General features: G+C 45.3%; 2 protein-coding genes across 44 annotated transcripts in view; one reads left to right on the top strand and one right to left on the bottom strand.

Moving 5' to 3' along the window:
- Window positions 1-23,506, bottom strand: part of RGP1 (RGP1 partner of RAB6A GEF complex) — a 36,769-nt gene that overhangs the window by 12,032 nt on the left and 1,231 nt on the right. For 13 of the 43 annotated variants that reach the window (XM_081509536.1, XM_081509569.1, XM_081509547.1 and 10 more), the window contains 7 exons: window positions 23,335-23,471; window positions 22,970-23,053; window positions 22,719-22,868; window positions 22,296-22,442; window positions 21,963-22,090; window positions 21,571-21,760; window positions 20,665-21,052 (listed from right to left, as the gene is read on the bottom strand). In XM_081509536.1, coding sequence (XP_081365662.1) covers window positions 20,829-21,052; window positions 21,571-21,760; window positions 21,963-22,090; window positions 22,296-22,442; window positions 22,719-22,868; window positions 22,970-23,053; window positions 23,335-23,471 — 1,060 coding nt within the window. In that variant the 3' untranslated portion in view covers window positions 20,665-20,828. Of the gene's footprint in view, window positions 1-6,617; window positions 6,703-18,821; window positions 19,475-20,664; window positions 21,053-21,530; window positions 21,761-21,962; window positions 22,091-22,295; window positions 22,443-22,718; window positions 22,869-22,969; window positions 23,054-23,334; window positions 23,472-23,506 lie in introns of those variants that run through there. The other 30 variants (XM_081509755.1, XM_081509800.1, XM_081509776.1 and 27 more) reach the window with 7 other exon arrangements.
- Window positions 18,765-20,714, top strand: MSMP (microseminoprotein, prostate associated). Its single transcript, XM_081510184.1, has 3 exons — window positions 18,765-19,763; window positions 19,945-20,053; window positions 20,424-20,714. The coding sequence occupies exons 1-3, from the start codon at window positions 19,634-19,636 to the stop codon at window positions 20,602-20,604; spliced, it is 420 nt and encodes a 139-aa protein (XP_081366310.1). The 5' UTR covers window positions 18,765-19,633; the 3' UTR covers window positions 20,605-20,714.

Here is a 23,506-nt window from a genome sequence, read left to right as displayed (position 1 = left end):
CACAGCTCATCCTCCCAGTCATCCTTCCGTTTCAGTGTTCACTGATCACTCGCTGTGGTGGGGATCCTCTTCTTCCTCGGAACTGTGGCCTTCCCCTCCACACTACTCCCATGCTCTAGCCTGCCACTTTCTGCATTCTTCTTCCCATAAATCATTTCCTTAGTGAGTTCATCCACAGTCATGGCTTTATCTATCACCTCAATTTCAGGTGGAACATGACCTTGTTTCCGTGGGTGTGCGTTAGTGTGTTGTCATTGTTACATATACAAGGCATTTTGATATTGCACAACACTAATGATTAGAATTTTACAGTATAACTCACCAAGGGAAAGACTGTTTGGAGGATCTGAAGAAGAGTTGTTGGCATCAATGGCCGTAAACTCCTTCCTCCATGCCATAAAATAAACCAAATAACAATACACAAATAGAAAAAGTCAGCAAAGCATGTGTTTAAAACGCTCAGGTTAATGGTATCATACTTTGTTTGGAGAAGGAAGAAACTAAGTAAATGAAACAATTAGCCAACAAAATATTTTTTAAAGGCCTTAGATTCTGTATTATAAAACTCACTTATATGAACAAAGTATACATTTTTATTAATCATATCTCTGTTTTTTATTTTTCTGGTGGTTGGTCCTAGTTGGCTGACCACATTACTCTTATGGATTCAGCTTCAAAACAAATCTCCTTAACTGTCTCCCTCCCCTTCCACTCAGATTTCTTCCCTTAAGATTCTATATAGAAATTGCAAGCCACCACTGGGCTTATAGATTCACTATTTAGACACAGAATATGTAGATCATAGGTCTTGAAATAAGCTAAGGGTTACGGGCATCCCTCAGACCCAGTACATGGATCATAGAGGTTATAGACTTTTGGAATAGGAGAACGGCAATTTGGGGCCAATTTTTGAATAATCCCGGCAGGAAAGAAAGCACATGATAGAAAGTGCCACAAAATACTACTACATAGGAAAAATCATCAAAAGCCTTAAGGCCATGAGCAAGACTGAGCCCACCTAACCTTACACCTAAAGCAGTTAGAAAAAGCAGAACAACACCCCCCACAAAGATCAGAGCAGAAATAAATGAAGAAAAAATGAAGACTGGGCTCAGATACTAGTCCAGAATATAAAAGCCAAGCTTCACTGAAAGGTAGAACCACTTTAACATAATAAATATGCTTCAGTCAAGCAAAACAGAAGAGAAGGAGATGACTGAGAATAGAACTATCAAGGCCCAGAGCCACCAGCACTCCCAGAGAGGGTAAAGGAAACATCTACATTACCTAGGCCTATAAAACTGGGCTGTGCTCTGTGGTGACTGCTCATTAGGGGCGCATAAGGAGGTACTTTCCAGGGCTGGCCAGCCAAGCAGAGGGGTTATTAGAAATATGTATATATGTACACACTGCTACATTTAAAATAGATTGCCAACAGTACCTACTGTACAGCACAGGGAACTCTGCTCAGTATTAATAACCTAATGAGAAAAGAATTTGAAAAAGGATACATGTATATGTGTAACTGAATGCTGTACACTTGAAACTAATACAACATTGTTAGTCAACTATACTCCAATATAAAATAAAACTTTTTTAAAAAAAGAGAAGTATGTATATATGGAGGCTACTTCTCAGAAAGGGCAAGCTATCTAAACTAAATTAAAGATCAAGAACCAAGGGGAGGACTTCACTGGTGCCTCAGTGGTAAAGAATCTGCCTGCCGATGCAGGAGACTCAGGTTTGATCCCAGATCTGGGAAGATCCCACATGTCACAGAGCAACTAAGCCCATGTGCAAAATAAATAAATAAAATTATTAAAAAAAAAAAAAAAAAGAATCAAGGGGAACCAACTGGGCATTAGAACCAGAGTGGTGAAGACAGAGAAAAACATGAGAATACAATTCTAGGAAGTGATAAGAATGCAACAAAACCTGTGGGAGGTCTCAGGTCCAAAGACTGGGATTCACTCTGGTTCTTCTGACCTTCTCACCAGGTTAAAGGCAGAGCCTCAAGAGGAACACATCTGTGTGGGAACGATTTCCTTCTTCTGAGCCCCTGCTATCTTCCGGAGTCCAGGTTTCTTCAGATTTGACCGGCAGCAGGCTGCCAGGTCATGAAGGTGGGCAAGGAGCTCCAGGTGTGCTCTTCTGGTCCTCTGCAGGCCACCTACCCCATCAAACATTATAGGCAACTCCAGCGCCATCACAAGTCCAGCCAAATGCTAACACGTCTCTAGAGTAAACTATAACAGCACACCTTCTGTGACACCACACTGCAGTTCTTCCAACTGACAGGCAGTTCTCATCCTTCTCTTGGGTTGATTAGTGTTTCTGGAGGCTCTGCTCTAGATTTTCTCCACCCAACCCTCTGTCTACAATTATATCTATACTCATAATTTCAATGACCATTTCTACATGTTAAGGATCAATCACCAGTCCATTTCTGCCAGATCTAAATTAATATATCCAGTTGTCTACTGGATCTCTTCGCTTGATGGCCTTGCAAGCACTTTGAACTCTGATGTCCAAAACTGACATGTGATTTCTTCCTCAGATTTCTTCCCACCACAGTGGGAAGAAACAGTGTTCTTTTACTCAGTAAATGATACTACCATCCACTCACATGCTCAAACCAAAAACCCGAGTCATCCTTGAATTCTCCACTTCCCTTACTTTCCACATCCATGTCTTGCTAGATATACCCTCAAATATGTCCTCAAATCCATCCACTTCTCCATTGCTTCTACCCTATAGAGTCCAAACCACCATCATTTTTCACATGGACTGATGTAACAGCCCCTCAACTTGTCTCCCAGCATCTAGTGTTGATCCTCTCCAGTCCTCTGTCTGTAAAACAGCCAAAATGAAGTGCTGGCAATGTCATTCCTCTGCATAGAACAAGGATGAACTACAAGCACCTTCTCATGGATTTCACTGTGCACCATGATCTGACCCCTGCCTACCTCTTGAGCCTCGTCTCACATCACATCCCTCCCCTCCCCGTCTAGGCTCCAGATGCACTGAACTTTCATTCCTTTCATATCTGTCACCTTTGCACATACTGTTCCTTCTTCCTGAAACGTTCTTCCCACCTCTCACCTGATCACCTCAGAATCACTCCTAAGATCACAGACTAAACAGCACTGCTTCCTCTGTCGACAAGATCCCCCTCGAAAAATGTGTATTCCAGTAATGTTCTGTGCTTTCTCAGTAATATTTTCCAAACCTAATATTGCTCAAACTTTATTATAGTTACTTGTGCTTATTCCCTTATTTCTTACTAAAGGTTGTATCCTCAGTGCCTAGCACACTGTATGGCATAAAAGACTCAGTTAATATTAGAATAAATGAGAAAATGAGTCAATGACAAAATCCAAGTAATTTGAATATGACTCCTCAAAATTGAGTCAGATCAGATAAAAGGTAGATGCCAGTGGAAATAGCAGATCATAGGAATCTGTCCTCCTGTGTTTGACCAGGCCAGGTGAGTGGATGTGTTCCAGCTACGTGGTTCTTCCTTGGCGATGGGTGCACCAGTTCTGAGTCACTGGTGGTGCTGAGGCAGGTGCACATGGGTAGGCAGTCCCATTGCATCTGAGCGCACAGAGTATCCATCCTAACCTACCTCAGATGGGCCCAATCAGCCCCTCTTGGAAACATGTACACAGGCCTGTGTACAGGTCAATCCACATTCAGTCCCGCACTGCTAAGGCGTCCCTGGTGGCTCAGTGCTAAATCCGCCTGCCAATGCAGGAGACATAGGTTTGATTGGGAAGGTCCCCTGGAGCAGATAATGACACCCCATTCCATTATTCTTGCTGGTGGGCTACAGTCCATGGGTTTGCAAAAGAGTCAGACACGACTTAGCGACTGAACAATAACAAAGATACTGCTGAGACTCTCTTGAATGAAAATTTCTCCTTCTCTCACACAGTCACCTCTCCCTGCTTCTCTAACCAGAGATGGATCCGTATGTTAGAGAGGAAGGGGACTTCGTAGCAGCAGGATAGAGTTGAACTCCTTGAGCAGGTGATCCTCTGGTTCCTACATCTCTAGGGCAATGTTCCTTTGCCCCTGTTTGCTGAATATTCTGCTGGCTGGTACAACTCTTGGGTCATTCTGAGCCTAGAAATAGCCTGAGTGGCACCCTCTGGCAGAATAAATCGCACTGTCTTTCCCAGTACTATCTTCCTGAGCCTGGTTGTGAAGCCTATCACACTTCTCAGATACTTGTATTTTCAGCACAGATGCAACAGGAACCCTTCACAGTCTCTGCACCAAGGGCCTCCCTGTTCCACATGGAGATGACCCACATCTTAACCTCCAGGGTCAAACATTTTCACTGATGCCTCTCTCCACTTAATGTCAATATTTTTCCCCTTATTATCCAGTTCCAGTCTTAATGGGCTGTTTCCAGGCTCAGTAAGAATGAGGGCCACGATGGTCTAGACATTCGCTATTGATAGATGAAGGCAATTGATGATACACCATCAACGGTGTGTGTTCTGGTCCTTAATCTCTCTTTCTCAAATCCTTTAATCCAAATTAATCAACCCTCCTTATTCATGTCTGTCGAATTCCTACTTATCTTTCAGGTCTAGTTCAAGATTTGTTTCCTCTTTAAAGGTCAGCCTAAGCCACTGGTCACGTAAGTTGTGAGACCTGGACCGTAAAGAAGGCAGAGTGTCAAAGAATTGATGCTTTTGAACTGCAGTGCTGGAGAAGACTTCTGAGAGTCCCTTGGACAGAAAGAAGATCAAACCAGTCAATCTTAAGAGAAATCAACCCTGAACACTCATTGGAAGGACTGATGCTGAAAATGAAGCTACAGTATTTTGGTCACCTGATGTGAACAGCCAACTCACTGGAAAAGTCCCTGATGCTGGGAAAGATTGAGGGCAGAAAGAGAAGGGAGTGTCAGAGGATGCAATGGCTGGATGGCATCACTGACACAATGGACATGAACTTGGGCAAACTTTGGGAGATGGTGAGGGACAGGGAGGCCTGGCGTGCTGCAGTCCGTGGAGTCACAAAGAGTCAGACATGACTGTGTGACCGAACAACAACAAGCCATAGTGATCTCATTCTGCCCTGAATTAACACCACTTCCTCTCTGGTTATCTAATGTTAGTACTAGTTTATAAATGTTCATAGTAAGCAGTAATTAATAGTTTGCGGTGGCTTGAACAATGGTAGGATCATTAACACAAATAAATTATGACTAGTTTTAAAGAACATATGAATGGTTAGTTATAGAAGATATCTGGCTCTCTGGCTATCAGGAAAGAGACTGAGGAGTTCTTTGAAGATACAGTTACTGAACTCTTTTGGCAAAGACATCACAAGTAGGATTGGAGACAAAGATACTCCAAGATACTGTTTAGCTTAAACCAAGGAAGAGAACGTTAAGTGCAGTCACTGTACCTTAGCAGTAACAGGAGCAAGAGCCTACTTATGATTTTCCATCCAGTACTGCTACACTGCTTCTGGTATTGCATTATAGCAGGCTGTACACACCTTGAGATTCCCTTTTCTCTACAGATAAGTGACCCTTTGTGGAAAGAGGTTCTTGCTCAGTCATATAATCAGTATATTGCCAAGGATCTAATACTTGAGGAATCAGAGATAGAGGCAGTAATGTTTTTTTGACTTTGCCATGCACACAGTGGCTACTCACTAAAACACAGCCTCTCCCATTAATACATGAACTCTGTGGAACAAGGATGTTGTCTAGTGTGTTTACTAATGTATCTCTAGTGCCTGATTCACACAGCAGGTGATGATACATATTTTTCTAGTGAATAGTTAATATACAATATTGGATGAAGACAACAAGACACAGAAGAAAAGTTTAATAATTCTGTTCTAGAGTATTATCGGTTTTTGAGAGAGGTCTTTATTTTAGATTCTTCCTTTCCTACTGCATCTGCTCTGCAGTGAGGACAAAGTTAAGAAATGACCAAAATGGATCATAAACATAAACAGACCCAAATGTGAAAGCTAAAACTATAAAACTTCTAGATGTAGAGGAAAACACTGGAGAAAATCTTTGTGACTTTGGTATAAACAAAAAAATTTTTATGCAGGGCACAAAAAGGACTAACTAGATAAGGAAAAAGTAAGAAATTAGACTTCATCAAAATTTTAAACTTCTGGTCCTCAAAAGATATCATAAAAAAAAAAAAGGCAAGTCACTAACATGGGCAAATACTTTCAATTCATATACTCACAGAAGACTTGTATCCAAACTATTTTAAAAACTTTATAATAAAAAGAATATATAAAGAACTCTTACAGTGCAATAAAAGCCAAACATTCCAATTCTTTAAATGGACAAAAGATTTAAAAAGACTTCACCAAATTTAAGATAGGTGGCAACTAAGCACATGAAAAGATGTTCAGTATCATTAATCATTGAGAAAATGCAAACTAAAACCACAATGAGATACCACTACATACCTACTAAAATGATTTTTTTTTTAACTGACAATATCAGGTGCTGATGGAGATGCAGAAACCTGGAATTTTCACAGGATGCTGGTAACTGTAAAATCATACAGCCACTTTGGAGAAATTTGGCAGTTTTTTCTTTATCAAGTTAAACATTCACTTACCACAGGACCTAAGATTTCACTCCAAGGTATCTGTCCAAGGAAAGTGCATACATATCCACAAAGACTTGTATGGGAATGTTCACAACTGGAAGGTGGAAACAAATGTCCATCAACAGGTGAATGGATAAACTAACTGTGGTATATTCAACAATGAAATACTACCCCACAACAGAAGGGATGAACTATTGATATACACAGAAACATGGATGGATATCAAAAACATAACGCTGAATTACAGAAGCCATACACAGGATATATACCATATGATTCCATTTATACGGAGCTCTACAGTAGGCAAAACTGATCTACAGTGAAATCTGATCATTGGATGTCTGGGGTGGGGTAGAGAGAGACGATTGCAAAGGGCAAAGGGAGATTTGGGGAGGGTGACAGAAATGTTCTACATATTGACTGCAGAGATGATTATACAGATGTAGATAACTGTCAAAACTCACTGATTACACATTTAAAATGGGTTCATCTTGTTTGAATTTTTCACAGATGTGTCTTACTTCTGTAATTTAAAAAGATTTGTTGTCCTTTTAAAACTCTTCTAACTGGTCAGGCTTGGTTAGTGAGAGAAGCAGGTTTTTAAGATGCTTATATAAAAGGGATTACTGTGAGTAATTATATGAAGAGACTATAATCACTGAAAGTTGGCTATGAGCCACCAGATATTACTAGCATGTTTTTGTCACAAAGTTAACAATACTTCTGTCAAACTCACCTGATAGACAATTTAAATTTTTTTAAGCAAAAAAATAAAATTAAAAAATAAATGAAATGGGTGCATCATCTTGTATGTAAATTATATTTCAATAAAATTGAAAAAATAATTATTTTACAACAGTTAAGGAGTTAAGTCTTTTTTGTTGTCAATAGTGGCTGGCCAACAAGTCATTACAAAGGTTAATCAGTCCATTGTAGGATAAGAGTATCCTTGATCATCAGCCTCTGAAACATAACAGAGGAACAGATTCTCTTACCAGCAGAAAATCAAGGAATTTGCTTTGCAATTCACAGAAGTTAGAGTGTGAATTTGTACACCCTCTTGTGATTAACTGGAGTTAATTTTCAAAAAGTCAGGCCTAAGCTATGTTAAAGTGAAAGTGAAAGTTGCTCAGTCATGTCTGACTCTTTGCGACCCCATGGACTATACAGTCCATGGAATTCTCCAGGCCAGAATATTGGAGTGGGTAGCCTTTCCCTTCTCCAAGGGATCTTCCCAACCCAGGAATCAAACCCAGGTCTCCTGCATTACAGGCAGATTCTTTACCTGCTGAGTCACCAGGGAAGCCCATGTTAAAAAGTGAAGAAAGGTATTTTTTACCAGGTTAATGCTTCAAAGGTAAAGAACCCCCACTGTAAGAAAACAAAATACTTCTGGCATATATTCTGATTGGCATCTGGACCTTCCAAAGAGGGCAGGACACACACATAGCATGCAGATGGACAGAAATGCCTCCCTGGCCACACTCTATGTGGCACACAGTGGAAGAATAGCTTCTCCACCAGAGGAGCAGGTTGTTAGAATAGCCAGAGGGATAAGGTTTTTATTTGTAATTGGGCTCACAAATATTTATTATGATCTTTTTTTTTTTTTTTAACTGTCAGTCACTGAAAAGGTTTCTCTGCAAGCACACAAAGGGAAGGAAGCAAAGTAAATCTGCTAACTACCCTCTCCACCTGCCTTACCTTACCCTTCTCCTTTCTCCCATCCCCTTAACTCATTACCCCTCAATCACTAGTAAAGGTTAAAACCACACCAGGGGGCTTGGTTGAACCAAAAGAAAAGGAAGGCCTAGGATCTGGATGTATTGTTAGATAAGAAGTGGGGGAGGGTGACTGAATTCAATGAACATTTGTCATTTCTAGTTCCAGCATCTTAAGAGTACACTAATGTCCCTTCCAGCAATTAACTCTTCTGCCCTGTGCAAAGCCCTGTTGGGAGAATAAAATTAAATGTCTGTCCTCCCTTGACAGAAACCAAGGAACATCCTAGGGACTCCTTCCCTTAGACCCTTTCTCTCTCTATCCTGATAGAGCCATAGATGGCCCTTGACTTAAGCTTGGCCAATCAAATAATCTCATGGAACTTTATTTCTTTCAAAGAGTGATGCAAGAGGCAAAGAAATGGCTTGCAGTGGAGTCAGGCAAGACAACTGAGCAGTTTCTTTCTCTTGTCAGTTCCAAGCCTGGTTCCTTAGGTTTCCCATCCATCCTGTGAGGCTTTCCTCCTTGGAGAAATACATATTTTAAGTTCCCACCTCCCTCCCCTACCCCTCATCCTTTTTTAACCCCCCCCCATCAGAGTTAATGTCTGTTACAAGTTTGGTGATGGTATTTTTTTTTCCAATTTCTATATATCCCATTTTTGTTTTTAAAAAATGCATGTATGTGTCATATAAATTGGATTATATTATACATGTTGTTAGACAACATGCTTTTCCTGAGCTGTGATCTATTTCTTTTGTATCGTCTCACCATTTCTGATTAAAGATGTACACAAAAATCTTACCAAAGTTGGAGTCTATGGATAGGGTGGGACTCAGTTAATCTATTACATAGCCCATTTATTACTCATAAGAGAATGGGCTCAAGTTCATCTGGCTGAACAAGGATTCTAAAGAATGCCAACTATGTGTGAGGCTCTGAAGTTCTTACAGGCAACATAAGGGTTCTTGAGCAGAAAAATCTCACGATAAAGACAATGTTTCATGAAGAATAACATGGCAACAGTGAGTATAATAGACAAGAAGAAGGAGACCCTGGACAGCAGGGAGACTAGTTCAGTGGCTAATAGAGGAGGAGATCTAAAGAAATAACACTCTAGATTACAGTGGTGGTCAGAAAAACGGAGAGAAACTTTTACTGAATTTTTAAGAAGGTAGACTAGTAGAGTGGAAAAAACAATGATTGGAATTAGAAGAGCTAGATTTCAATTCCAAGACTGAAATTTATTAGCTGTGTGATATTTGGTAAGACACTTCCTTGCTCCATATCTTTTTCTCTGTCAATAAAATGAAGAACCTAAGGGCTTTAAGTTTCAGGGATTTTTTTCCCCAGCAAAACCCCCGCTCCCCACATAGGGACAGGGTTCAGAGCCCCAGCTCTCCATTATACCTCTCACCCACTTCATTACACCTTTGAGGCATTATTGAGGAATCAAGAAAGGACTAGGACACAACATTTGAGAAATCTTTAAAGGCTCTACTATCAACTCTAAAATTCAATGACTCAAGGAGGTAAGTTTGGCAGAGAAGTCTAGAAAAACAGTAATGATTTTAATAGTTACCACAGAATCAAATTAGAAAGGATGACTTGACTTCTGATAAATCTACCTGTTTCTCTTTACAGGTCAAATCCAGCTTAATGTCCAAAATCTCACCAAATCTTGTACAAATGGTAATCTAACCTCTATGTAAGCAATTCAGTCACAAATAATTCACTGCCTAACAATTCACCTCACTCCCATTTGAGGTCCTCTAACTGTTCAAATGTTCTTCCCTGTTAAGTCAAAACTGGTTCCCCATCACTGTCATCTGAAATGAAGGTCCTTATTCCACCTTGTGAAGCTAAACCAAGTACATCTAAGCTCTCTTCCACAGGACAGTCCTTCAATTGTTTGAGAAGAGCTCTCAAGGCTACCTTATTCCCGCCCCCCACCACCCCGCTTATTCTCTCTTGCTCTGGCCTGCCAGGAATGTTCCACAAAGGTGGCCAGCTCCACTTCTGGATCAGTTCAACATTTTCTAAGCATCTACCTAAAAGGAGATCTGCACTTCTTCAAGGCTTTAAGGAGTTAATCAAATCAGATGGTCTTCCTTGAAACAAATGACTAGCTTTACAATAAAGTGTAAATAGAACCTACATTCATTATCTGGAAACCATTATTTTCTTACTAAACATTAGCTGGTCCCAGTGTATCAGAAGTAGATTGCTAAATATTTTAACCCAAAGCAAATTGTGAAAACATCTAGCTAGGGATTCAAAAAGATCTAAGACTCAAGGTCCAAAGAAACAAGTATAAATAATACAAATAAATGGAAGCAGCCTGACTCCAAGTTTGTAATCTCATTGGTTCTCAAGGGAATGTAATTCTCACAGGTAAGAAAATTTAATTATCACCAAGGTGACCTGGAATATCAATGTTAGTAGGAAAGCTTCATTCACCATTCTTCATCCCAACCATTCCATATTCCACCATGAGGTCTGCAAAATCAGAGTGTATGGCTTAGGCATGTGTATCTTCCAGTCTGGGTAATCTGGGGATGGGGATTAGGAAGTAGGACTGAGCCCCTAAGGGGAAAGCAAGCTGGCATAGCCAGTCTGTGATGACTGTGGGAGTGCTGAGACTTTATGGTTTCCTGTGCCCTGGTTGTCCTAGTAACCTGAGGCCTCCCTATTTGTGTTGGCATTGTGGGGCCAAGAGCGGAAGCAAAGCTGAAGCACCAGGAAGACTTGCAGGGAAAAAATGCGGGTAATGCAGCAGTTATACCACAGAGGGTCAAGGCTCGGGCATAAGAATTACCAGACTTTGGGGAAGAGGGGTAGTATCTTATAAAAATCAGATTTCCAGATTCTACTTCTAGCATTTCTGATTTAGGAGATATAGGACGAGCTCAGGAACCTGAAATTTTAAGAAGCTACCTCCTAAGACAAAGATCACACTTTTGAAAACTCAGGCTAAGCAAACAAATCAGCAGTTGAGGAGAAAAAGTATCACCATTGATCAGTTTCAGAAAGCTGATATTCTAGCATGGTAGTTCTGAATGTGGTGGGGGTGGGGTGGACAGAATTTCCCTCCAGGGAACACTTGGCCATGTCTGGAGATGCTTTAGGCTGTCACATCTGAGAAGGTACCTCAGACATGCAGTAGGTAGAGGCCAGGGATGCTGCTAAACATCCTACAGTATACAGAACTGCCCCTGCAACAAAGGATTATCTAGCCCAAAACATTAGTAGTGCCATGGTTGAAAGGATATTCTGCCCTTCAACTCCATCACCTCCCAATCCACAGAAATCAGTGCTACCTACATATTCTTAGGTCACAGTACAGAGACTTATATGAGATCCCCTGGAAATCACTTGAGACCCCTAAAATAATTATTTTAAGTAGAGATTTAAAAAGAATACAGATAAGGAGGGGGGCTTCCCATGTGGCGCCAGAGGTAAAGAATCCACCTGTCAATGCAGGAATCATAGGAGAAACGGGTTCATTACCTGGGTCAGGAAGAGCCCCTGGAGAAGGGCATGGCAACCCACTCCAGTACTGAGGAGTCTGGCGGGCTACAGTCCATGGGGTCACAAAGAGTCGGACATGACTGAAGCGACTTAGTACGCATGCAGATAAGGAGGAGGTGAAAATAACAGATAATAAAGAGAGGCAGGTGTGGACAACAATGGTGAGCTAAGGGTGGACAAGGCACTGGGTGACCACAGTGGGAAATGAATGCTGCTCTCCTGGTGGATGAAGACCAGTGAAGAGAAGATAAATCTATTAAAATATCATAGAAGCAAAAGAAGAAAAGAAAGAAAGAAAATGAAGAAACTGTGAAGAAGTAGTTTTAGAATTTGCCAAGAATAGATCTGGAATGAAAAGAAAATGTTAGAGGCACTTCTAAAGAGTGATAAATAATGATTTCTCAGCAATGATAAAAAAAAAAAAATGAGAGGACCCTTAGAAAGAAATCAGCTATTTATGATCTTCTAGCCCTAACCACCCCCCAAGAAAGATGGATCCAGAAAAAGCTCCCTGGCTTCACTGAGCAGAGACAATGAAAGGGAAGGGGAGCTGGAGGAAGAAGTGCACGCCCGAGAGCCCTTCTTCCAGAGAAGGCGGCAAAGGTGGTGCTCAAGGAGCGTGGAGGAGCAAGGTCAGAGAAGAGAGGGAAGGGGAAAGATAAGTGAGAGGGACTTCAGGGACTCTCGGGGCGGAGATTAAAGGAGGGACTTTTGTTTTCAGTGTTGCTTTTGATATATGGGAGATGAGATATAACCTTCCTCTTCTATCTCTTCTAAGAAATGGCCAATAAAAACTGACATTACTCATCAGGGCTTCGGGGTTGGGTTTGTGTTTCTTTCCCAGTTGCGACCACATGTAAGACTGGCCTCCAGACAGATAAAGAGCTCAGTTACATATATTTTTACTAGGTTTGAGGTGACCATAACATTTCTGGAGCAGCCGAAAGACAGCCAGTCACGTGACAGTGTACTACCTCCTGGAGTTTGGAGCTGGAGCTACACTAACACAAGAATCACTCAGCTCATCTGGCCATTTAAATTTAAATTAACTAAAATTTAAAATTACACTCTTTAATCACCCTAGCCACATTTCAAGTGCTCAACAGGCACATGTGGCTGGTGGCTACTGATTAGGCAGGACAGGTAGAGAACACTTCCATCATAATAGAAAAGTTTTATTGAACCGTGCAAGAGTAAAGGAAAAAAGCTTAGATAAATAGCTAACAAAAACCAAACTCTTTCAAATCTTTAAAGAGCTGCTGCATTGAAAAACAAGTCAATTTCCCCATACTGTTTCGAAGAGCAGAATTGTGGGAATGGATGAGATGCTAGCAAGGCAGACTTTCGCTGAACAACATGCAAGTAACTTAAAGCTAGCTGACCACAGAACGGGCCGCCTCCACTGCAGATGGCAGTAATCCATTCTATTCAGTAGAGACAGTCAAGCAAAGACCTCCTTGGTCATATTTCAGATATAATAAAGAAGTAGATGCCTTCTCAGTATCTAGTTTCGAGTCTATAACTTTAAGAAAAGAGCAATTTACAAGTGAGATAAAAATGAAAGTCATAAATGGAATTTCAAAGGTTACTGCTATCACAAGTAGATTGTGGGGCAAGCATGAAAAATTAAACCATCTAAATAGATAAGGAACTCAGTCAGAATTAATGATGGTTAGCTGGGGGTTAATTATTAGTGGTGGGGGCTATCATTTATGTAGTAATTTGTAAGCAGAAAAAGTTAAAAAGAAAAATTTGGTAATAGTTCCAATGGTACAGTGACAAATATAGGTTATCAATGGAAACTTGACTATGGTTGAAATCGGTACTACAACCAAAGAATCTTTTATGTTCTCTGCCAGAGAGAATATGTGTTGTCTGGATATAGCAACTATGTATTCTTGGGACTCTGGCCCCTTCATCCCATCCTCTCGCCATTCACCACAGCCTTACAAGTCATGTCTCTCAACTCTTGAAACTCAGTCGCCTTCAAACTGTCTCTTCATCTCCACAGGAATGATTCCTCTCCTCATCTGAATACAGAATGGCAAAGGATATTGTCTCTTAACCTACTATCCTAGCTATGAATCTACCCACCCTCATCTTCTACTCCCAAATATATTTGGCTTCTCATAACATAAAATATACTGAATAGACATATTCACAGTCATATACTGACTTACAGTTCTGTTGTCTGTGTACTTTGGTATGTACATGTATATGAGAACATTCATGCACACACAAATGATAACACCTGTTACTGGTAAGAATTTAGGAATCTGGCACCAGGCTAATGAAATGCACTGTACAGTGCCTAGCACAACACCAAGCTTAAGTGGTCACTCAAGGGACTTTCCAATAATAGCCAAGTCATGCTTCTGGATGCAAAATGTGGGAAGATGAGACTGAAGTAGAAGCGAATTTGAAAACTTTTTTTTTCTTGTAGGAAATATAATGGGGGGGGAAGCATCATGTGCTATATCTACTGGAAGAATGTTCAGTCACAAGGAGAAGTTGAACCCGTTCTGAAAGCAAGCATAATAGAGTGTACAGAATTCAGAGTAAGAAAAAGGTGACAGAAGAAGAAAGAAGACAGAAGTGGATCATGCAGAATAAATAAGGTCCAACCCTTAAAAAATCGCCAGGTTTTACCAAAGGGAAAGGAAGAAAAATTTTCAATATGAGAGAGTTTAGAGTTTAAGATGGAAAAGAGCCAAAAAGGGCTGTAGGCTTAAAAAAAAAAAAGTCAATGAAGAAGCAGTGGTGTATGTTGGCAAAGAGAAGTGTAGAGTTGAGGGGAGGGAGAGAATTTATGGTAGAGGAAGTTGGTGTGAAGTTTTCCTCTAAAGATGCCCAGCAGAGCAAAGAAGGAATGAAGGTAAAAGCCATTGGGAATAAGGTAGGGCTGGGGTTGAAACAGGACGGGAGAGAGGAACAGAGCCCAAAGTAGGAAATTATTTTCTTTTTAAAAAATTAACCGACCCAGATTTCCTTGTTTGGGGCCAAAAGTACCTGGAATTTAAGGATCTTTAAAATAAATTACAAGGATACTAATCCTTGCAATTGCCTTTGGCCCAGGATAAAATAAATTTAAAAGATCATGATAGAATTAGTGTAAGTTTCTGACACTGTAGAGTTGATTTTAGAAGAGAAATCAGACTAATAAATTGCTATGTTTATAGAAATATTATTGAATAGCACAACTTAAGCTGTATCTCTTTTTATCAGCCACAAGGTAAATATAGAAACTTTATAGTTATACACACGTCCACAGAAGATAGTAAGTAACCTAACATATATGGTAAAGCTGTTACTTGTCTTTCTATACTGAATGCCAATAAAATGTTTTAATGGATTTAGGATATACAGCACAGGTTAAAGGGCTGCAAAGACAAAAGTTAGAGTTACAAATAAAGACTATAAGATGAGGGACAGGAAAACTAGAAGTGTTATGCCACTGACACAGAACTGAGGCATTAACAACACAAGAATTTCCACATATCAGTGACAGGAAGGAGGCGCAAAAGCAAGACAAAGGAAAAGACTCGATGCCATGTAACTAACCTTTGCGTTTTAAATCAAATACTGAATCAGATTCTTCAACTTTTCTATTCTTAAAAATTCAAATAAGTTGTTTGATAAATGTAGCCATGCAATTTTAAATGACTATACAAATTAGAGGATCAATGCCTAGCCCTTTGGCAAAGACCAAAGATGGTGGTAGTGCTAGACACAGATAACCTTGCCTCTGCTGCTAAGTCGCTTCAGTCGTGTCCGACTCTGTGCGACCCCATAGATGGCAGCCCACCAGGCTCCCCCGTCCCTGGGATTCTCCAGGCAAGAACACTGGAGTGGGTTGCCATTTCCTTCTCCAATGCATGAAAGTGAAAAGTGAAAGTGAAGTCGCTCAGTCGTGTCCGACTCTTAGGACCCCCTGGACTGCAGCCCACCAGGCCCCTCCGTCCATGGGATTTTTCCATGCAAGAGTACTGGAGTGGGGTGCCATTGCCTTCTCTGAACCTTGCCTCTAAGCTCCTCATTATTACTTAAGAGACCATCGATTCTACCTAAGAGGCCAATCTGAACTCCTTATCTCCAGGCCTTATTCAAGGTCTGTAACGACCTCATCACAATGGGACCCTGAGAGTCCTAACTCCCACTCCTCCCTAACCTGCTTCTCACTCTACGGGTGCACCGGCATCTCGGGGGTGGCCATTTTCCCTTCCCACCTGGGTGGGGGTCTTACATCTAAGGCTCTGACAGCCCAAGCCTGTCCCGCGCTCCAGCCAACAGCACTCTCGCTCCACAGCCCCACACTCCTCGCTGCCCTTCCAGGCCTCTCCTCCCCGACTTTCTTTCGCAATTGCCCCCAGGCTCCTCTCCCTCACCTCGAGTTCTCCCGAGGGTTTGGGAGCTATAGGGGGCTGTCGGTGAGCGTCTGTTAGGTGTTCAAGCCCTGGGCGAAACCCAGACCCCGACCCTCGGGGGCCCTCCTCCCAACTCTCGGCGTTTACACGACCCTCCCCGGGCTCCTCACCCCCAGCCACCCCTTGGGGCCCTGGCCCCCAAATCTCCCCACGGCCGCTGCCAGTCCCTCCTGTCCTGTCCGGCTGGGGCCTCGGAATGCGCTCACTTCCTCCCGGCTCGCACCTGCCCGGCGCGGTTGGAGCGCCGCCCGGCCGGGCCTCCGGCGGATGTTTTTCTGTCCCCGCGTGGGCAGCGCGAGCCAGCCGTCCCTCTCGGCCCTAAAGCCAACTGCTGCGCCCCCCACAACTGGCATCCCCGACAGCCATGCCCCAGGCACACGCACACACACACACACACACACACACACACACACACACACACACACACACACACACACACACACACACACACACACACACACACACACACACACACACACACACACACACACACACACACACACACACACACACACACACACACACACACACAAGGGTGGCCTTGGTCCTGAGAAGCTCCACAGATGCACACGAGCCCGCACACCAGCAGGCTTGCAAGAAACCGGTTCAACCAACACCTCCCTGCCACACACCTACCCCGCAACTTCTTGGAGAGGGCTCCTGGCTCCGCCCCAGACTTCCTGCAGAAGAAGCCCCCTATTCTTGCCCCTGTATGCCTATCTTCTCTTCACTACAGGCAGGAACTCTCACCTCTGTCCCATGACCTCATACACACCAATCCCCACTGGGTACCCTCTGCCTACAGCATGACCACCACTCCCTTCAAGCTCTCTAGCTTTCCCACTAGTGTCTGCCCCCCATGGGGTTGGCTCCAGATTGCAGGGGCAGAAAGAAGTCTATGATCCAAGCATCAAGTGTGTCAGCTGCTGCTGCTGCTGCTAAGTCGCTTCAGTCGTGTCCGACTGTGTGACCCCATAGACGGCAGCCCACCAGGCTCCCCCGTCCCTGAGATTCTCCAGGCAAGAATACTGGAGTGGGTTGCCATTTCCTTCTCCAGTGCATGAAAGGGAAAAGTGAAAGTGAAGTCGCTCAGTCGTGTCCGACTCTTAGCGACCCCATGGACTATAGCCTACGAGGCTCCTCCGTCCATGGGATTTTCCAGGCAAGAGTACTGGAGTGGGGTGCCATTGCCTTCTCCGGTGTGTCAGCTGGTGCCCCCACAAAGGCAGCAGCAGAGCTACTGGCCACTTCTGGGCCCTTGTGTTGGTCAAGTCTTTGAATCCACCTGCTCCGGCCCAGAGAATTCCAAGGCCATGCCTCCCACATGCCAGCCTACATCAGGGCACCCTGCTCTCCACTCCCCCCCCCCCTTTTTTTTTCTTCTTGGTGCTCCTCTGAGACAGAAAGCATATCAGACCTGACTAGGGTGAGGGTGCAGTACAGTCCTCATCTCCAGCCACGTAAGATGTCTTCTTGGAAAAGGACAGTGAGTTTGGAGGACTGATGAAGCTGTTTCTGAATGGTGAGAAGGTGAAAGGGCAGTCCTCTAGAAGCCAGCCAGAAGTAGTTGGATTGGAACCACTGGGTTACAGGGAGTGGGTTCCTAGAGGTAAATGGAACTGGAGACTTAGAAGGAAAATAGAAAAAGTGACAAAGTGATTGACCCTGTGGGTAGGAGAGGGATAGCTGGAACAGGGGGCTTCAGAGTGTGAAATAGTGAAAGAAATTCGGTGTGGCTGGGGCAATTAATACCAAAGGCTGGCATTACACTCGTCAGAGAGGAGAACTTGAGAGTTCCCAGGAGGATGGGAAGAAATGGTTCAGAACCCTTATGAGAAAAAGCAGGAGTCCCAAAGTTAGCTGGATGGATGGAAAAAGGCTACCTCTTCCCAAGGAAGAAGGGTACTGACCTAGGAAAAGGAGGCTTATCAGCAACACTGTTGCTCAAAGCGGACATTTAGAGTTTCAAGGACACAAGGACTCCATCCTGGAGTTAATTTTTGAAGGAAGTGGTAGGATGAAAGGAGCATACGTGTGCAAGGGAAAGAAGTCTATATCAGCCCCAACAGAAGCCGTGGGCCATGCACACAGGGCTCCTCCGCATCAAAGAATGGAACGTCTAGCACCGACCACAGCAGTTTACTCTTTCCAGAGGGCTATGTGCCAGGCACAGTGCTAGGAGCATGACATGTATTATCTCATGGAATCCTCTTGACGATCCTGAGTTGGTATCACTATCCCAGTTTACAGATAAGGCAACAGGTTTAGAGAGGTGAACTAATTTGCTCAAAACACAGCTCTTTAGTAGAATTAGGATCTAAATCCAGAGTCTGACTCTACAACCTATGCTCTTAATCTCCCCTCTTCAGGTTCTCCAGAACCTACAGGAAATCCAAAAGAGGATGTCAGAGGATATGTTCCTAAATCCTCATTCCGTAACGTACAGGAGAAAAGAGGGGCCTCTCTGTGAAAACTGGAATGACCATACCATGAGGGCACTTAGAGATGTTCCTCTTTGAAAAGAACCATTCCCAGATATGGCGAGATCTTTTATTTGCTGTGTGTTTGGGGTGATGAACAATGGATAGTCTTATCTCTGAGATGCCTGTAAAAAAAAGAGACACCTGCCCCCAGCCCCCCACCCCTAACCTCTGAGGGGCAGCCATGTCTCTAGGACACTGCAAGGAGACCCTGCCCTAGGGTCTGAGAGAAACATTCTCCACACCAGGTGCCTGTTCGCTCTCCTGGAGCCTCTGGCCGTCGCACCCTACTGCATCTCCTTGGTTTGGCTGGGGCACAGGATTAGCCATCCCCAGGAAATGCCTCCCTCCGGTCCAGGCAGGGATCCCAGCGTACACACCCCTGGAGTGTGTGTGTGTTTGTGTGTGTGTCTATTACGGGGCGGGGGGAGATGGTGGAATGCTTCCTTCTCTCCAGGCCAGGGAGAGTTCTGGGGACCATCTGGGGGCCCTCACCCCCGCCCCCTCCTTACTGGGGAAGTGCCCAGTCCAGCGCCCCTTCCCTGGCCACCCTCCTCCCCCTGGCTGTGCGGGGGCATGAATCAGCTCTCACAGCTTGTTAAAGCTAGACCTCTTGTTTTCATGCCCTCACCTCAGGAAACAGAGTTACGGCTTTTCCAGCTCCACTCAGCAGGGGGCCAGGGTCCTCACTTTATAAACATCCCCAAGCCTGAGAGAACAGAGGGCACGGAGATGGTGTGAGACAGGAGCCCAGGGGAGAGAGACAGAAGCTAGGGCTCAAGGAAAGGAACAGAGAAGAGCCAAGGAGACGAGGCCAGAGCAGCCTGAACAGAAGCCAAGAAGGGTCTGAAAGATCTGTGCTGCCGGAATGGCCCCAAGGACGCTCTGGGCGGGACAGGCTACGGGAAAGCGGGGAGGCTGGGGGGTCATCTATTTGGTGGTATTTATGCTCCTCCAGCACCCAGGAGTCCACAGCAAGTGCTACTTCCAAGCTCAAGGTAAAGCTGGGTGAGGCGTAAGGAAGGATGGGTGCAGAGGGCACTGGGAGGAAGGGCTCAGAGATGGTCCTGTGGCAGCAAACTCAGACTCCCTGGAGCTGGGACACAGGAGAGACCACACATGGGGGCAGCGTGCCCTCACTCCTCCACTCTGGCTCTAACATTTCCTGTTCTTCCCCAGCCCCCTGCCACTATGAGGGGAAATATTTCACCCTGGGTGAGTCTTGGCTCCGCAAGGACTGCTTCCACTGCACCTGTCTGCATCCAGTTGGTGTGGGCTGCTGTGACACGTGAGTGACCAAAGGTGGCCAGAGAGAATGGCTCCGATGTGAGGGACTGAGAGCTGGCCAGGGTCTGACTAGATTGCTCTGATGTGAGAATGAATGGAGTAGCAGTTAAGAGGCTGGCTGAACCTGACGGTACCGACAGGAAGGCTTACGAGAGGCTTCAGGCTACAGAGTGAGGGGAGTTGGGTGGGTCTGGAGGGAAAACATTCCTGCTGTGAAATGAAAACAATCCATATATGGCCGGCAGGAACAACACTGCAGGGCTGGGGGCACTGGGGAAAGATATGGGAGGAGCGCTGGGGAGGGGATGAGGGGCAGGTATAAAGGTGGACCTTCACTGTCCTGACCCTTCCCCCGTCCTTCGGTTCCCCAGGTCCCAGCACCCTATCGACTTCCCCGCGGGCTGTGAGGTACGCCAGGAGGCAGGAACATGCCAGTTCTCCCTCGTGCAAAAATCTGACCCTCGGCTGCCCTGCAAAGGGGGAGGGCCCGACCCAGAGTGGGGCTCAGCTAACACCCCGGTGCCTGCGGCGCCTGCTCCCCATTCCAGCTAAATGCAACTGACTGCCCTTCTGCTGACCGCCCACTGCTGCTGCCACTTCCAGGGAAACCACTAGCAGCTGCCGATTTATTCTGAATAAATAAGTTAATGCTCTAGCCGAAAGGCTGCCTCTCATTATCTGTGCCATTGGACCCCAGGTGGAAACAGTGGGCCCTACGAGAGTCCAGGGGCTGAGTTCTCAGGATCCTGAAGAAGGCTGTGCCACGGAGGCCAGTTTCAGATGGTTATAGTGCTGGTGCTGGGGCCAGGGGCCGCGTAGGAGGCCAGGGTAGGGCTTGTAGGCAGCACCTTGATGGGCAGGTCCCAGCTGAAGGTGTCCACGGGCACTTGCTCAGGCCCCATCCAGGTAGCGGGCTCGGGCTGTTCCATGGGAGGTAGGAGCACCAAACCTGGTTCTCGGGAGGTGACAAACTCAAAATGTAAACGCCACTTCAGGGATACTGCAGAGGGGAGAAAGACAAAGGCAAACGCATTAGAGGCCAGGAGTAAAAGCCAATGACAGGATGTGGTTAGCAAATCAGAAAACAAAAACCAAACCCCGTATTCTGGAACAGCAGGGAAGTCATGGGGCAGGGAGCCAGGATGGAGGATTTTGCTGAAGAAATCTAGTGTGTTGTCACAGGAAACGTGACAATAAGGACAAGAGCATCAAGTACCTAAGAACCCAAGTGTGGGACAGTCAGGACTGGGTAGCTTGAAGCAAATGCTCTGCGGAATCAGAGATAAGTTCACCACAGGGTCCCAGTGAGCAGGGGGAGAGGAGATCTGCGCAGCTATTATGAATTTAGGGGTCCGTGCACCCAAGAAACAGGTTGAATGTCTGAGGAAGTGTTAAGGGTCAGAAGTTGGATGTGAGAACGTCTGGGTGTGTGTTAGGAACCAGGATCCATTATACTCTACCAAAGCACAGCATTTTACCTTGGGCTCCCCTCGCCCCCAACAATGGTCAGGGTCTCACCAATGGCTGTACAGAAGCCTGGGGTGGAGCTGAGAGGGATGGGGAGAGAGAAGCTGGTTCTGGTTGTGTGTAGGCAGGACTCCTGGTGCCGGGCATGAGTGATGTGGGACACCGAGGGGGCACCTCCTGCCCCGCGGCGCCGCTGGTACTCAGGCTGCACACGCTCCTCCGTCTGTAAGCTCACTGAGAACTGCGATCAAGAAGACAAGGGTGTGCAGGCAGGCACTGGGACACACTGACTCTGGGCAGGAAGGCAGCCCAACCTCACGCTGTTTTACCATAGGGCCCTGGGTGATGCCCACTTCTCCATGCCACCCATCTTTATGCAGGCCCTCTCCTTCCACCCTAACCCTTCAGGCCCAGTTCCCCCAAAGTTCTCACTCCTCTCTCACCTGTAAACAAGCTACAGTTCCTTCCCCTAAGTTTAAGGTCCCCACTACGTCCTCGCCAAGTCTGTATACAGATTTGAAGATACCAAATGTCCCAACTTTTCCTCGGCCATCACTGATGTTGTACAGATCTAGGGAGAGAGAGACACAGTAAGCCTGGGGTCCATACTGGGGAATGTCCGGGGCTGGAAGCCAGAGTCCAAAAGGTGGGCCTTCCTTTATAATCATGAACTATCTGTGGATCCTCAGAAGAATGTAGCAGTTAGGAGAGTCTGGCTCTGAGACAGGAGTACTACAGGAGAGGAAGGGGTGGGGCAATTCTGGAAGGATCCTCACGGAGGCTGCGGCAGGATGTGGCAGCCATGAGGCGCTCCCCAGCCAGCTCGGCGAGCCACGAATCCTTCTTCCCACCTTCATCCTCCTCCAGGAATGGACTGGATGGGGCTACAGCCTCATCCTGGGGAAACTGGACATCTTGAAGGCCTAGAGAGAGAGTGAGTGGAGAGGTGGTGGGAGAGAACAAAGAGAAGAGCAGTGGTTAGGGTTTTAGACACCAACCTAAAAGGGTTGAAGGTACAGGGTGCCACAGCTGATGGGTAGGCATCTCACCTGTGCTCCAGAACTTTCTCTCCCCAACTCCCTCACACCTTGACTAAGATCAGGAAGCTTCCCTCCAGCCCCTTTAACAAACTCTCTAAAGAGCATTACTGCTTTGGTGAGGCTCTTCCCCAGCCCCTCCCTCCAGGAACCCTTGCTTACCAGTTAGCACAAGAACCCTCAGAGGGACCCTGAGTAAAGTGATGGGTGAGTTGACACGCTGGCAGCCAATGGTCAGTTTGTAGACATACTTGACTGACTGACCCCGAAACGAAGGTGGTCCCTCTATAGGCAGCACCTCACTGTAGGAGTCTGGTTGGGAAGCAGTAGTCAGGGCAGCTGGAAGTAGCCAGAGAAGTCCTCCCTCCAGGAGCCGTAGAAGGCAATCCAGGGGCCAGGGGGCAGTCACTCACATGATTTGGACTCTCCAGGGTCTAGCCTCAGGTCACAGAAGAGGATTTTTGGTGGAGTGGAAAGAATACACTGACCCCTCTCACCTAAAAAAATAGAAGACTGCAACTTAATAACCCCATAGTCTAGTGCTAGAGAAGGCTAGCACAGCAAGTGGGGGCAGTGAGCACTGCCAACACAGGGCAACACAAACTAAGCCATTCCTCTTTCTCAGGGTGAGATAGGAACAGCTTTACGCCCCCCCAAAGCAATAATTACACTCCACCACATCCCCAATAGGACATGACCCACCAAAACAATTTGACAGCTTCACCCTTGGGTAACAATGATTCCATCCCCCTCAGAAGGCAAAAGCTCCATCTCTAACCTCGGTGTGGAAGAAAGACAGTCTGGCTCTCAGGCTGGACATCTGGCTGACTGGAGTCAGGGGGAGGCAGTGCCACTCGACTCTCACTGGCGTGGAACTGGCAGTGGATTTGGGCACTGGCCCAGGCCAGAGCCTCACTATGGGAGGAGAAAAAGAGGGCATCAGAGGGGAG

The sequence above is a fragment of the Giraffa tippelskirchi genome, chromosome 1 (assembly GCF_054371585.1).
Source record: "Giraffa tippelskirchi isolate mGirTip1 chromosome 1, T2T-mGirTip1v1.2.pri, whole genome shotgun sequence".
Classification (NCBI taxonomy): Eukaryota; Metazoa; Chordata; class Mammalia; order Artiodactyla; family Giraffidae; genus Giraffa; species Giraffa tippelskirchi.
The sequence above is the reverse complement of the archived record's forward strand: the minus strand, read 5'-3'. Positions and strand labels throughout refer to the sequence as shown.

Coding starts and splice junctions, on each gene's coding strand:
- MSMP (XM_081510184.1), top strand. CDS start 19,634: ATGGCCCCAAGGACGCTCTGGGCGGGACAGGCTACGGGAAAGCGGGGA. Junction 19,764..19,944: donor GTGCTACTTCCAAGCTCAAG/GTAAAGCTGGGT, acceptor GTTCTTCCCCAG/CCCCCTGCCACTATGAGGGG. Junction 20,054..20,423: donor GGTGTGGGCTGCTGTGACAC/GTGAGTGACCAA, acceptor TCGGTTCCCCAG/GTCCCAGCACCCTATCGACT.